At 47.1% G+C, this 13,791-nt stretch overlaps 1 protein-coding gene across 1 annotated transcript in view; it reads right to left on the bottom strand.

The window, feature by feature from the left end:
• Window positions 1–11,548, bottom strand: part of PHYH (phytanoyl-CoA 2-hydroxylase) — a 33,757-nt gene extending 22,209 nt beyond the window's left edge. The window contains exons 1-4 of the mRNA XM_075017838.1: window positions 11,257–11,548; window positions 5,367–5,422; window positions 4,294–4,404; window positions 3,319–3,487 (exon numbers count right to left, since the gene is read on the bottom strand). Coding sequence (XP_074873939.1) covers window positions 3,319–3,487; window positions 4,294–4,404; window positions 5,367–5,422; window positions 11,257–11,334 — 414 coding nt within the window. The 5' untranslated portion in view covers window positions 11,335–11,548. The remainder of the gene's footprint in view (window positions 1–3,318; window positions 3,488–4,293; window positions 4,405–5,366; window positions 5,423–11,256) is intronic.
• Window positions 11,549–13,791: the final 2,243 nt, after the last annotated feature.

Here is a 13,791-nt window from a genome sequence, read left to right as displayed (position 1 = left end):
TGAGTGTACCTCACCCTGCTTGTTTATATAATGCATGGCTGTCATATTGTCTCTTAGTATGCGTACTGTAGTGTTGGAGATCTCGGCGGAGAAGTGCATGCACGCGTACCGAACTGCTCTCAACTCTAGAAGATTGATAGGTTGCAGTTGGTCACTTGGAGACCATGTATCCTGGACTATTTGGTCCCCCAGATGAGCATCCCATCCCACAAGGGAGGCATCTGATGTGACCGCGCACATGCAAGGGGATCTCTGGAAAGGTACCCAAATATGCACATTGCTGGGTTGCACCCACCAAGTGAGTGAGCTCCTGACCTTGGCTTGGATGCTCAGTGTCTTGTTCAGCTGGTGTAGGTGGCACCTGAATACTGCTCTGAACCATACTTGCATGGGTCTCATTCATAAACGTGCGTGTGGCACCACTGGTATCGTGGCTGTCATGTGACCTCGTAGGCATAGGCATTGTCTGGCAGGTAGGGTCAGTGAAAGCTACAGAACATGACAACGTCTTGTATCGCCTTCAGCCCGTGAGATGGAAGTGAGGCTGTAGCAGTCTGGCAGTCTAGGAGTGCCTCTATGAATTTGAGTCTTGGGGTCAGTGCAAGGGTGAACTTTTGAAGGTTTATGCACAAGCCAGGGCTGAAGAAGAGTCCTGGTGAACAATGCTGCTTGCTCATTCTGCACCCGGGATCGACCCTTTATCAGGCAATCATCTAGATAGGGAAAGATGGCTGTGGGTGCCTTGCTGAACAGCTGGAGCCACTTTGCAGCATGCGGCTGGCTGCCCAGCCACGTGGCAGGAGCTGCTTTGCCCGCGCAGCTGGAGGTACTGGCAGCTCCTCAGGGCTGCACCAGCGGTAAGTCCTTAACTTCCCTGGGGGAGTGGGTTAGGGGACCGGGCTGGATGGGTGTGGGCCAGGTCATGGGGTGAGGGGGACTGCAGGCCAGCGGGGGGTTCAGGCTGCGGCTGGTTGGGGCCGTGGGGCTGGGTCAGACTGCGGTGGGTTGGAGCTGCAGGGGCAGGGGTAAGGCTTGTATTAGCATGGGAGTTCACTCAGCTCGTGAACAAAGGTAAGTATGTGTGTCCCTCGTTACAGCAAGTACTCGTAAGGAAAGTACTTGTTTAACAAGGGATGAGTGCAGCGTAAAGTCTCATTAGTACTCTCGGCAAAGAGGCCAGGCATCTCAAAGGGCAGGTCTTCCACCGTGGCCTAGACCTCTTTGGTGAACCCGGAGACTCACCTCATAACTACTGCAGAGGCTAGGGACCTGGCCGCAGTATCTGCTGAGTATAATGCAGACTGCAGGGCTGTTTTTGTGATTAGACAGACTTCACTCATGAGTGCCTTGCATTGTTCTGCTTTGTTGTCAGGAATTGTACCCAAGAAGGTGTAGACCTGGTCGAAAATACGATGAGTATAGTTGGCTAGCATGGCCATATAATTGGCAATTCAAAACTGTCGGCTGGTTGAGGAGTATGCTTTCTTTCCCACTGTGTCCAGCCTTTTCCAGACTTTGTCCCCAAAGTTGACCCTGTAATTGTGTTGCTTTCCTCTCTTGATTTACTGCATCCACTACCAATGAACTGCAGTGTAGGAATTCTGCACCCGAGGGGGCAACGTAGTATTTGCGCTCTAGTCTCTTTGAGGTGGGCAAGATAGAGGCTTGGGTATTCCAGAGAAGTTTGGCTGGCTCTGGCAGAGCCTCATTAATTGGAATTGCCAGTCTGTTAGGTGTAGATGTCTGGCCTTTTTTTTTTTTTTTTTTTTTTTTTTGCTTTAGGTAAGGAGGGTTTGCACCTCTTCTTCTCTTGCTTCTTGGGTGAGGACACCTGCGCTGCCCCCTTAACTGCAGGGAAGGCAGCAGTGCGGTGTTTTGAGGCGGTCCCTTGCGCTCTGGGTGACACACAGCCCCACGCATACAACCTCTTCATGCCTCTGGGGGATTTCCCACTGTGTAGGGCTTGCCAGAGGCAGGCCCTTGTCAGTTCTCCCAACCCCTGTGGGCTGCACCTCAGGGGCAGTCTGTCTGCCCTGCAGGAGCCAAAGCCTGCTCCACACACAACACGAAGAACTGCTGCTCCTGCAGTGAGGACAGCCTTTGGTTTCGTGCCGGTATCCCAAGCACCGGACACAGCGAGAGTGGCCATCTGGCAGAGGAATTGAGACGGCACAGGCAGAGCACTTTTTAAACCCCAGGAAACTGGGCCTGAGTAAGTGGCTGGCTGCACTTGAAGGTGGAGCCAGCAAATGGCAGGGGCTGTTTAAGGAGATGGTGCTCCAGCAGCTCTCCTTGTCGTCAGTTTCTCTCTTTCCTTCTTAAAGCTTTCAATGTCTGTTTGATATTTACTGACGCTGCTCAAAGACTCTTCTTCTTGTCTTTATTGACTGTCTGTTTTTCAGGTCTGAGGGCGCGAAAGTAAAACGTGACCCAAGCCTGTGGTGGCGAGAAGAGAAGAACTGAGGTGACAGGCTGCATGCGTGCCGAGGATCTGCCACAGGCATCTGGAGCCTGTGCTCTGCGTGCATGGGCAGCCAGCTGAGGGGCACTGCTAAGGAAATCTTTGGCCCATGAGCGCAAGGTGCTGACACACCTAAGGTGGAGCACCCACTGCATATCCTGCTAAGCAAGGAATTGGAAGAAGATATGTAAAAGCAACGTTTTCCTACTATGAATTGCATCCACACAAGGAGCACTTTGTGACTTTGCTGAGTCTGGCATACCAGTATAGCTAGTGTTCTTAGTGTACACCTAGCTGTAATATCTGCTGCTATGAAAGTGACTCCAAAAAAATGAGCTCACGTATACTTCAGTGTCTTATATCATATCAGCCTAGAGCACTGACAAAAAAACTACAACTCTCTATGCATTTAACTGTGGTTTTCTAAATTAGTCTGCAGGATAAGAGTGTCCTTCAAAAGCAGTATTATTTGATTTAAGATTGTGAGGTGCAATATCATCGAACTACAAAAGGAGAGGGTTTATTTCTTCAAGCAGACATACTTCTTTTCTAAAAAAAAAATCACCTTCATACTCCATCATTCATTGCCATGGACATAAATGTGGAAGAGTAACGTGAGCAACCGCTTGAAGGAATCCTTGTGAAGGTTTTTTCTATCTGAGAAATAACATGAAATTTCTAAACTGCACAGTGCTTTAAATTTAGCTGCATCTAGATATGTAAACATCAAAATTAAGTTGGTTATTCTGAGAACTCATACAGCTTTTTCTTGCCATTTTAAGAAAAATACAGGAAATAATTCCAGTTACTTTATATGGGTAACTATGCAAACATATGCCAGGATTTTCCCTTTTTACCTCTGGCAGAGTACAATATCTGAAGAGCTCTTCATCCTCCTGAAAATCTTGCAGCTTAGTAACTAATTTTTGATCTGGAATAAACTCTGACTTAGCAATGGCCACATCTCTCATTATGGTTAAACCGGGCACTTCTATCTCCTTTTTACAGATCTTCTCAAATTCATTTCTAGGGGACAAAACAAAAAACAAAAACCCAAAGTTAAAAACCATTTCAACATACATTATACCATTTTACTATGCCAACATTTTTGTTTAAATTAAAGAATAAAATGCAAATAAAATGCTTCCATCTTAAGAGAGACACGTTCATGCTGTTTCAAAAATCCATACAACATTAGTAAATATCACTACAGTAAATCCCCCCGAGATGCACGATTTTGACCTGCAAAATCCTGGGAGTCCCAGGGACTGGTAGAAGTGCAGCTCCTCGACCAGCTCCTCACTCCCCCAGATGGGGGAAGCTTGGGAGAAGCTGCTCTGCCACGGCTGTCGGCCTGTCTGACTACCCCAGCTGGGAGAAGCCAGGTGGACAGAGAGCCACACTGCTGTAGCTTCTTCCACACTTCCGCCAACTGGGGGAGACAGGCTACACCCTGGGTTCTCCCAGGTGGGTGAAGCTGGGCAGGCAGCCAGCCATGGCAGCATAGCTCCTCCCCAGCTTCCACCAGCTGGGAGAGCTGCGTCGCCGTGGTTGTCTGCCGGCCCAGCTTCACCCAGTTGGGGAAAGCCAAGGAAAAGCCATGCCTGGATCCCTGCCACTCTGGGAGCCAAGAAACTGACCAGCACTGGTGCCCTGGTCAGTTTCCAGACTCCCGCAAGCCCAGGTGAGCAGGCAGGCAGCTGCCACCTGGATCCTGGCTCCTCTCCGACTAGCACAAAATTTAAGTTACATGAGAGTGCACAGCAGTGCAATCCTCGCATAACTCAGGTGTCTACTGTATGATTGTGTCTAGCCAGACAGCTGTTTTATACCTGAAACGCTCAATGTCTTCATCAGAAACCAGTTTTTTAATGACTAGGTAACCATTTTCATCATAAAAGTGCCTCTGCTCCAGAGTTAAAAGGTTATTATCCAGGGTGTAACTACAAAGAGAAACAAGAGAAATTATACAAGTATACATTGTGGGGAGAATATAGGGTGAAGAGAATGAAATTAAGAGCATTTTCTAAACAATGACCTGAAAGGAAGAGTTCAAAATTAACAGAAGTTATTTAATCTTCTGTGAACAACTATTTTTAGAATCTCAGTAGTTAATATAGATCAGAACAAGCCCCAAAAGACATAACCCCCTAACAAAATTCCAGATGCACACAGCAGAGATCTTAGTCTGCTATGTGAACATCAAATAGTCTGAAAAAAATCATCTAAAATGGAGAAAATTATTTTCTCAACAAGAAATTTGTATCCTCAGTAGAAAAATGATTAATAGGGTAATTTTTATTATGAGTTAATGTTTGCATGAACTCCAGAGATGCAGATGACAGTTTATATAGAATACATAGAAGTAGCTCAGTCTTCAGGAATTTGCATGTTTGCATGGGAAAACATTGCGAGATGCAAAGCAAGATGCATACAATATGTCATGTACAGGAAATAAGTTCTTGAAGTTCCTCTGTTACTATTGTACTTTATGCAATGCATTGAATGTACTCAGCAGGATTAATTATTCAGGAAAACTTTTTCCTATTTGTAAAATTAAGGTCTTTTGAGACAAAAATTATGTTTTGTCAAAAAGGGGGAATGGAAAGGAGGTAACTGACCTTCAATAGTTTTACTCACAGATGCAGCACTTATGGGTAAGTACTGCAATTAAAACTACTTGAAATCAAACTATACACATTTTCAAGATCAAACATCAAGTTACTTTATTAAGTCAAATTAAACAGCTCAGAAAGTATCCTTGAAAAGTTTGAAACTTTGGTTACAAGGCCTAATATGTGTGAATTATGGAAAACAAGAAAAGATATGGAAAGAAGAATTAAGATTATACATAGATCAGAAATTAATCTTCTAATTTAACAGTAAAAAGTAAAATGTCACTCACTGAAACTCCATTGGGTGTTTAACCGAAGCAATTTGTGCTGAAGTAGGAAATGCAGTCTAAGGTCTAAGTTAAAGCAAATAGTTACTACAATAATGGAGTATCAGAGCTGAAGCTGGTTTTGAATTACAGAATCTGATACTTTGTTGTATTTTGCTCTGATTGTTGTTGCCCAATTTTTCCAATCCACTCCCCATTTCCACTTTTGTCATTTGCTGCAAGATAGCCACTAAAAATAAAGTTTTCAGAGATATTTGGTTGGCCATGTTAGTCTGTTTCCGCAAATCAACAAGGAGTCCAGTGGCATCTTAAAGACTAACAAATTTATTAGAGCATAAGCTTTCATGAGATACAATTCCTCTTCAGGTACACTCACCTTCTCATCACTGATTTAACCTTATGCATGACTTTCACAATCCTAGAAAAGGCAAATGCAAATAACCCCCAAACCATACTAATTCTAAGCCCTGAAAATACACTGCCCAAACAAAAACACAAACGGAACATGGAACATAAGGAAGGTACAAATGACAACTTCATCTTTCATTTTAACAATAGGATTGTGTACATAAAATGTTTTTCTCCCTTTTCTTGTGGAAGCTATTCAGGAAAATGCTAAGAGTATATCAAAACAACAATGGAACACAAACATTCTACAGCCCTGGGCTCACAATAGAGCAGTCCCATCCACAGAATGGCTTGGGGCAGCCACGCCATACCCACTGCTCTGCAAGGCCCATGGCAGCCACCTAAAGATGGGACCTATGGAAGACGTGGCATGGGGTGGCAGAAGAGGTCAGTCCCTTCCACTTGCCACAGCAATGGGAGCATGAGCAATCCAGAAGCTTGCTCTGCTCCACTGCCTATCTCCCAGCCCTCTGCTTTCCCACAGTGGTGTTCTCCCAGTTCATATGTCTTGGTGGGGGGAGGCATTTCAGGGAAACGATGGGGCTGGGAGGTGGCAGATCAGGGGCAGGACAAGGCTTCGGCGACTCATTTGGAGCACTGGAGGAGGTTACTCCAGGCCCCAGGCCCCTCTCAAACTGACCTTGGCTCTCACTATTACCAAAGCAGTAACATACACCTTAAAGCAGCTGTTGCAACAGGGAAAACATAGCTTAAATTCTCTCTCTCACAAAACGCACATGATAGAGTATCTGATCCTTCCCTTCGCAGGCACCTTATGGTGCAGTTCAACCAACTCCCAGCATATGTGTACAGGGCTGGCTCCTCTCACTAACCATTCTGAATACTGGACAGAGCCCAGTGGCCCACCCTTGCCTGAAAGCTCTACATGAGGCAGGAGCCCCCTACATCCTGGGATGGGAAGTCAGGCAGGGAGCGAGTCAGACTGTCTGCAGTTTTAAGAAAACAGACTTTCCCTGTCTCTAGTTCAGCCTGTAGCTCACATTGTAGATTTTGATGGTAAAGTACTGAAGGTTCTGGGCTCAAACCAGAAGTGAAAGTCCAGCAAAAGCCAGCTGGTTGGGCCACTTGGCTGCAGGGGAAGGGGCTCAGGGGCAGGCAGACAGGTAGCTCAGGAGTGAGCAAACTTTTTTACATCAGCCCCCACTTTTCATCCTTGCAATTAGCACCCCCTCCCCTCCCACCCCCAACCCATCTAATGTAATCCAAATCTGTGGGAATTTTGATTATGTTCATATGGGGGGAAAAAACCTTTCAGCATGTGTAAGAAAATAAGTACAGCAGACGCCCAACTCACGTGCTTTTGACTTGCATGATGCTTGGAATAATGCGAGTTGAGATGGACTAGCACTGCTGCATCGGTCAGTTTCCTGGCTCCCCCCTCAAGCTGCAAGGACCCGGGAACCAGGCAGCAGGGTGAGCACTACAAGCAGGCACGGAGCCGCCACCATTTTTGCCGAGGCTGACGAGCCCCTCCACCACTCACAGCCCTGGCCTGGGGGTACCAGCTGATTTTGCTGCGCACTCATTACAAAATGTCATGCCCCACTCAAGGGGCATGCCCCCCACTTTGTGCATCCTTGAGGTAGATGAAAGGGGCTGGCTGGGGATGCCCCCTCTGGGACTGCTCCCGACTCCTCCCCACCACCATTTCAGGGAGAGGTGGGGGGGAGGGGGGCTACAACCACACATACCAGTTCCTGGGTGTTGCTTCCTGTTTGCTGTGACTAGCAAGTGAGGGAAAAGTGTAGAACCTGCTGCAAGAAGCAACATCCAGGGACTGGTATGTGTGGCTGCAGCCTTTCACCCCCAAAATGGTGCCCCTGGCCCCCAGCACCTACCCAGCACCCTGCCCTGAATCCCGCAACTCCCGCATACCCACTGCCCAGAGCCCTTCCTCAAACCCCCTACTGAATCCCCTCTTCATACCCACTGCCGAGACTCTCGCATCCCAGACCCCTCCTAACTCTGCACCCCCCACATGCCAAAACTGTGTCCTGAACCTCCTCCCCCACCTGCACTCCACCCCACACTTAATATTTCTTGTACTGCCAACCCCCTAACTCCCCCCAAGGGTGGGGTAGGTTGTGATAGGGCAGTACCTTGTAACAAGTTTATGTTATTTTCACCCCAGCTCAAATCGATCGGTTTTTTAAATTTTCTTTCTAGTTGCTGGGGTAGGGCATGGGAGTTCCAGCTGGACACAAGAATTTGTTTTTACCTCTTTCGTTTAATGAAAAACACCAGTGTAACTAAGAAAAAAAGCGTGCATCCAAAGAATGGTATCTAGGTTGCAGAGTCAATCACTCAGAAGTTAGGAAAGGCTAAATCTGTGATTCCCTATGCAACCTTACTTCTGCCTCCTTATGTAGTTGTATTACGGTTCACTGAATTATATAAATCACGTTTTACCCCCCCACAGAACCCCTGCCTCACTTAGACTAGATCCACACAAGGGTAAAAAGTTGATTTCTGATACATAATTCTAGCTAGGCTAATGGCATAGCTAGAATTGACATTTCAGAGTCGACTTTCTTACCTAGTGTAGATCAGGGCTGTTCAGGCTTTTGCCAATGTCCCTTACTCCACGCAATTGCATGGAGTACCAGGGTTGTTGGCTGAGCTCAGAGAGATTGATTTTGCTGTATCTTGACACACGTGGCAAAAATACCAAACTCAGCGCGGTCGATCATCGGATAAGTGAAGATTCCCCCTTTTAGTGCAAAGGTTGAACACACAAGGGAGTAGAATTATAGTTGCATGGACGACAGTAAATGGGCATTTCCTAAACAAATTTCCTTTTTTGTTGCTTTTTGTATGCAATATTGTATACTGTACTGCAACCTTTTTATTTAGGTCACCATCAGAAATCTTCACATGTATCACTCTATCCTTCAAAACCTCAGTATTTTTTCTGTTTGGTGCTACTCTGGAGGCTACCAGGGAAAATTCTGAGGAGTAAGGATCACAGTTTGAGAACTACTGTGTTATACAAAACCATTTAGGCCCATAGACTATAATATTTAGTGGGAATTTATCCAGGACATTGGAGTTCGTCTGTGTACTATGGATGAAAAAAGTGAAATAGGATTAATTTTAACACAGCTGGACAGCAACTATGTTTAACACTTTTTTTTTTTTTTTTTGGGAAAAGACAGCTCTTCCCACAGCACTATTCCCTCCAATACCTTGCTCCAGCATTTGTTCAGAACAAGCTTAGAGGGTTTTTTTGTCACCTGCATTTTCTATAACTGTTTTGGATCTAAGTGCTTGCAAAGACCAGCCTCACTTAGTTTACAATGTATGACAAGACTACCGCCTGAAGTGATTTGGCACCAGCTATATACAACTAATAGTTTTACTGCATACAGAAACTACATATGCATATATCTGCATGCACATCAATACCAGCTCAAAGTTGATCAGAATGTTTCATGGCTGTCTGAACCTTTCATGACTCTGGAGATGTATTTTGTCACTATAAAGAGGCTCCACCATCTTGAAAAGCATAAGAAAAGAAGAGAGCGACATTTTGTACAAGGAGAGCAACCTTTTAACCACATTCAAATCCTCCATAGAAGTTTAAGATAGAAAAGAATTGTACACACAACTAATACCATGCTATTTATTTTTATTAGCCTGCATTTTCCTCATTTGTTTGTTTACCTCATTCCTCTGCTGCATCATGCCTTTTTAGATTCTAAACACTCCAGGGTAGACTACTGCATTTCTGCATAGTGCCCAGTAAAAAAGGACTTAGATCTGCTTGAGTCCTGTAGGTTACACTAAAATATGTTGGCTAACAGATATTTTGGAGCATAAGCTTTCAGGGGCAAAGGCCCACTTCATCAGATGCAAGGTGGTAATGGCCCATTATCAATAGTACATAACAAAAGAGGAAAAAACAAATCAGATCATGCAACGGGACATGAGCCATTATCAGAGTCTAATGGGGAACTATTAACAGCCGGGGCAGAGAACCTGCTTTTGTAAACTGCGAGCCACTTCCAGTCTCTGTTTAATCCTCCATTAACCAAGGATTGATAATGGGCCATTTCCACCTTGCTGAGTAAACCTTGTCAGCTCTAGCCCTCCCTTTTACTGGGACCCCATTCTTTAAATACCCTTCTGAAACCACCCCCCCGCCGCCACTCATACATCCGATGAAGCGTGTCTTTGCCCATGAAAGCTTATGTTCCAAAATATCTGTTAGCCTATAAGGTGCCACAAGACTTCTTGTTGTTCTCGAAGCTACAGAGTAACACAGCTACCTCTCTGATACTAAAATATGTTAATACCTATAGCATTAAATCACTCAGTCCATACACAGCGGACGCAAAACTGTTCCCTAAAGTATGTTTGCCTGTCTAAGTTTAGGACTTTGGAACAAATTCCTGATGTTTCTCACTATCAAGTTTTCTTCTGATATGTACTTAACTTTATCACTCAATCAAATTTCTCATGTACCATCTAAATAATTACTATTCATTCTTTGTATCCTTTACATATGTGTAGACTTTTACTCCCTGTCAATCAATCTCTCTCCCCACTGCCTTGTGGGTTATCCTGGGAAGGAGCAAGGCTATGGGAGTAAACCCTGACAGAAAATTGCTACTGTGGGGTAGGTCATTGTCATTAAATAAGCTGTTTCTATCTTAGACCCTGTGCTTGTGGGGGGGAGAACTGCCTTACAGGCACCCAGCAAGTGGGATGAGATTGTCCCAGGCCACTGGGTGGGGGCTCGAGCCAGTTGGTTGTATCCTTGACAGGAACCCCCTAGGAGCTGAACCCGGCCCTTCTGACAGGCACCTCACATTAATAGAAGGGTTACACAGATATACTTTAGCACATTAATAAAACATGAGCTGGTAGATATTGATACAGATACATTCCCTCTCAGGGGTGTCCTCTTTTTTTATACAGTAACTGAAGACAGGGAAAAATGAGTCTCTGAGCCAACAAGAATCTGCAGAGGGGATGTGAGGTAAGGACAAATACACCAGCCTGAAGTGGCGGGTAGAATCACTGCTCATATACCCAGCTCCATGGTACAGGAGACGTTATCCCCACTCAGCAACCTAATAAAATCCGAGGGCAAAGGCGAAAGAGTGTCTCTGTCTCCAGGAACCTGACAAGACAGGTGGCCAGCAGGAGAGGGAAGGGAGACAGCTCGGACAGCAGGGTGACGAAGGGAGTGACAAATACTTAGCAAGTCAGCAAAAGACAGCGGTGGGGGCGGGTAGTTGGGGAAGCAGCCCAGGGAGATGAGGGGAACTAACAGGGGGGAAAGAGCCCACGAGAGGGGGGTGAGGAGAGGGGAATCAGCCCAGGGACATGGGGGGAGGAGCCCAGGGAGATGCGGGAAACTAACAGACACCGGGGCGCGGGGCTCGCGAGAGGCGAAGGGAGCAGCTGGGAGCTGCTCTGAGGCTGCTCCCGACCCCGCAGGCTGGCTCGGAAAGGATACGAGGGCGGCCGCATCTGGCCAGGGCTTGAGGTGCCGCAGGATCGTGCCCAGCCGAGCTGCCGCCGCTGCCTCCTCCATGGCGCTGGGGCAGGCCTCCGGAGCACCGCCAGGGATCCGTCACCGCCGCGACCCAGAGCTCCGAGTGCTGCGGGCTGGCTCTCACCCCCAGCACCTCAGCTGGCAGACGCCAGACTACATCCGGCCCGCAAAGGGGTGAAGCCAAGCTCGCGACTGTCCCGCCTCCCCCGCGAGGAGCGCCGTACCGCCCAACGCCGCCGGGAGGGGGCGCGGCCGCTAGTGGGCATGCGTCAGCCGTCTGGGCCTGCGCAGTTACACCTGCTGAAGCCGGTGCCCTCACTCTGGCTGCCCGCCCTTCCCCTCAAGGAGAGGTCAGCCGGGCGGGGTGGGCGGAGTCTGCGCTGAGGGAGCGGGAGGAGGGGGGCGCGTCTGTGTCAGGGCGTAGGAGGCTGATTTGGGGCGGGGTGAGCTGCCAGCCAATGGCAGCGGGGTCAAAGTCACCTTCACCCCCCAGTGAGCCACCTACAGGCGTGGCCCCAAACGGCACGGAGACGGCAGGGGGGTGGAGGCAGCTCAGCGCCCCTTCCCCAGAGCTGTCCTCGGCAGCAGGCTGTAGCCTAGATCTAGCAGCTCCTCCCTGTGGGAGGTATGTCGCCCCTACAGCCCGTCACTGTTATGGTACAGTCGAAGCAATTCCTTGTCCCTGTACAGCGGAGTGACAGGGAGCCATCCCAACCATGGGATGTTTCCGGGCATTCACCCCAGGCCCCACACAGGCCACCTCAACTCTCCTACCAATGGATCCCTTAGGACCAAGGCCAGTCCAGATCCACAGGAATAGCTGGAGGGCCTAGTGTGGGGTGGCAGCAGGAATCAAGCCCCCTAACCATGGTAGCAGGAACGAGAGCGACCGGACAGCCTGCTTCACCCCACACCTCCACCCTTTCCCAGCCCACTATGCTTGCCTTCCCCCTGGCAGAGGGTGACCCAGCCCCATGTCGCTCCGCTTCCCACTACCACAGCAAAGAGGTGTACAGCGGGCTGTGAGGGGGCAGTAGGGCACGGTGGAGCAGGCTGCCAGATACTCCAGTTCCTGCTGCAATGGTTAGTTCAGGGGCAGGGGGACTCCTGTTGCTACCCCCTACCAGAGCCCCAGTAATCCCTTGGCTCACATTGATCAGGGGAGGGGCTTGAGGCAAAGGGATGGAGCAAGGGCTGTAGGAAAGGGTGTAGTGAGCCCTGTGCCTGGGACACTTGGAAGCAGGGGAGGGGGGAAGGAAAACAAGCTCTCTGCCTCCACTGTAGAGGAGCCAGCTGTAATATGTCTGCATGTAGCCTCACACCAGCTCACAAATTTGTCATAGATGCTGTTCTGTTTGTTTGAATAGTATTCTATTTCCATAAAGCAGAAGCAAATGTCATTTCCTTCCATTCATTTAAAATTGGCATTTTTATGACTCAGTTTCATTAGAAAAGCATTTCTCAACCAGCGATATGTACTGTTGAGGGATACTCAGAGGTCTTCCAGGGGGCACATCAACACATCTAGATATTTGCCTAGTTTTACAACAGGTAACATAAAAACACTAGTAAAATCAGTACAATCTAAAAGTTCATTCAGACAATGACTTGTTTCTATTATTGCATACCTTATTCTAAAATTCCAGTACAATATTTCTGTTCCAATTAATTTATTGGATAAGATGGTAGAAAGTCAGCAAGTTTTCAGTAGTGGTCTTCTGTGATATTTTTGCATGTTTTTAGGAGTAGTTTTTAAGTAAGATGTAAGTTGGTGGTATGCAAAACAAATCTGACTCCTGGAAAGGGTACTGCAAGCTGGAAAGGTTCAATGGCACTTGTTTCAAGACCTTAGATTACCTTAGGACCATGTTTTGCAACTGGTGACGTACGCAAAAGAAGTCTAGCAATATTTATTTAAGGGGTACTTTATTTTAAAAAAAAAAGAAAAAGAAAAAGTTGAGAAACACTGCCTCAATATCTTTGCATTGTTAAATAGTAACAGAGAGGAAGCCGTGCTAGTCTATACACTATCAAAACAAAAAGCAGTCAAGTAGCACTTTAAAGACTAGCAAAATAGTTTATTAGGTGAGCTTTCGTGGGACAGACCCACTTCTTCAGACCACGTGGTCTGGCTATGGTCTGAAGAAGTGGGTCTGTCCCACGAAAGCTCACCTAATAAACTATTTTGCTAGTCTTTAAAGTGCTACTTGACTGCTTTTTGTTTTGCATTGTTAGTGTAGCTATGTTGGTCCTAGGATGTAGTTGGGGTTGGTCCTGCTTTGAGTAGGGCATTGGACTAGATTAACTCCTGAATCAGTGGTGGGCAACTTGGGTCCCACCAGGGCTCTAGGTGTGGCCCACAAGACATTTTGCTTATCATTGCCCACATACAGGCTACATGGCTTGCTGGAGCTTCAAAGTTTGCAACTTCAAATTTCCCATGTCAAGAATTAGCCTAATTAGATACTGCATATGCAGCACAGCACCTCTTTGCTA

This window comes from Carettochelys insculpta, chromosome 1 (assembly GCF_033958435.1).
Source record: "Carettochelys insculpta isolate YL-2023 chromosome 1, ASM3395843v1, whole genome shotgun sequence".
Taxonomy (NCBI): Eukaryota; Metazoa; Chordata; order Testudines; family Carettochelyidae; genus Carettochelys; species Carettochelys insculpta.
Note: the sequence above shows the minus strand (reverse complement) of the source record. Positions and strands in the feature narration are given on the sequence as shown.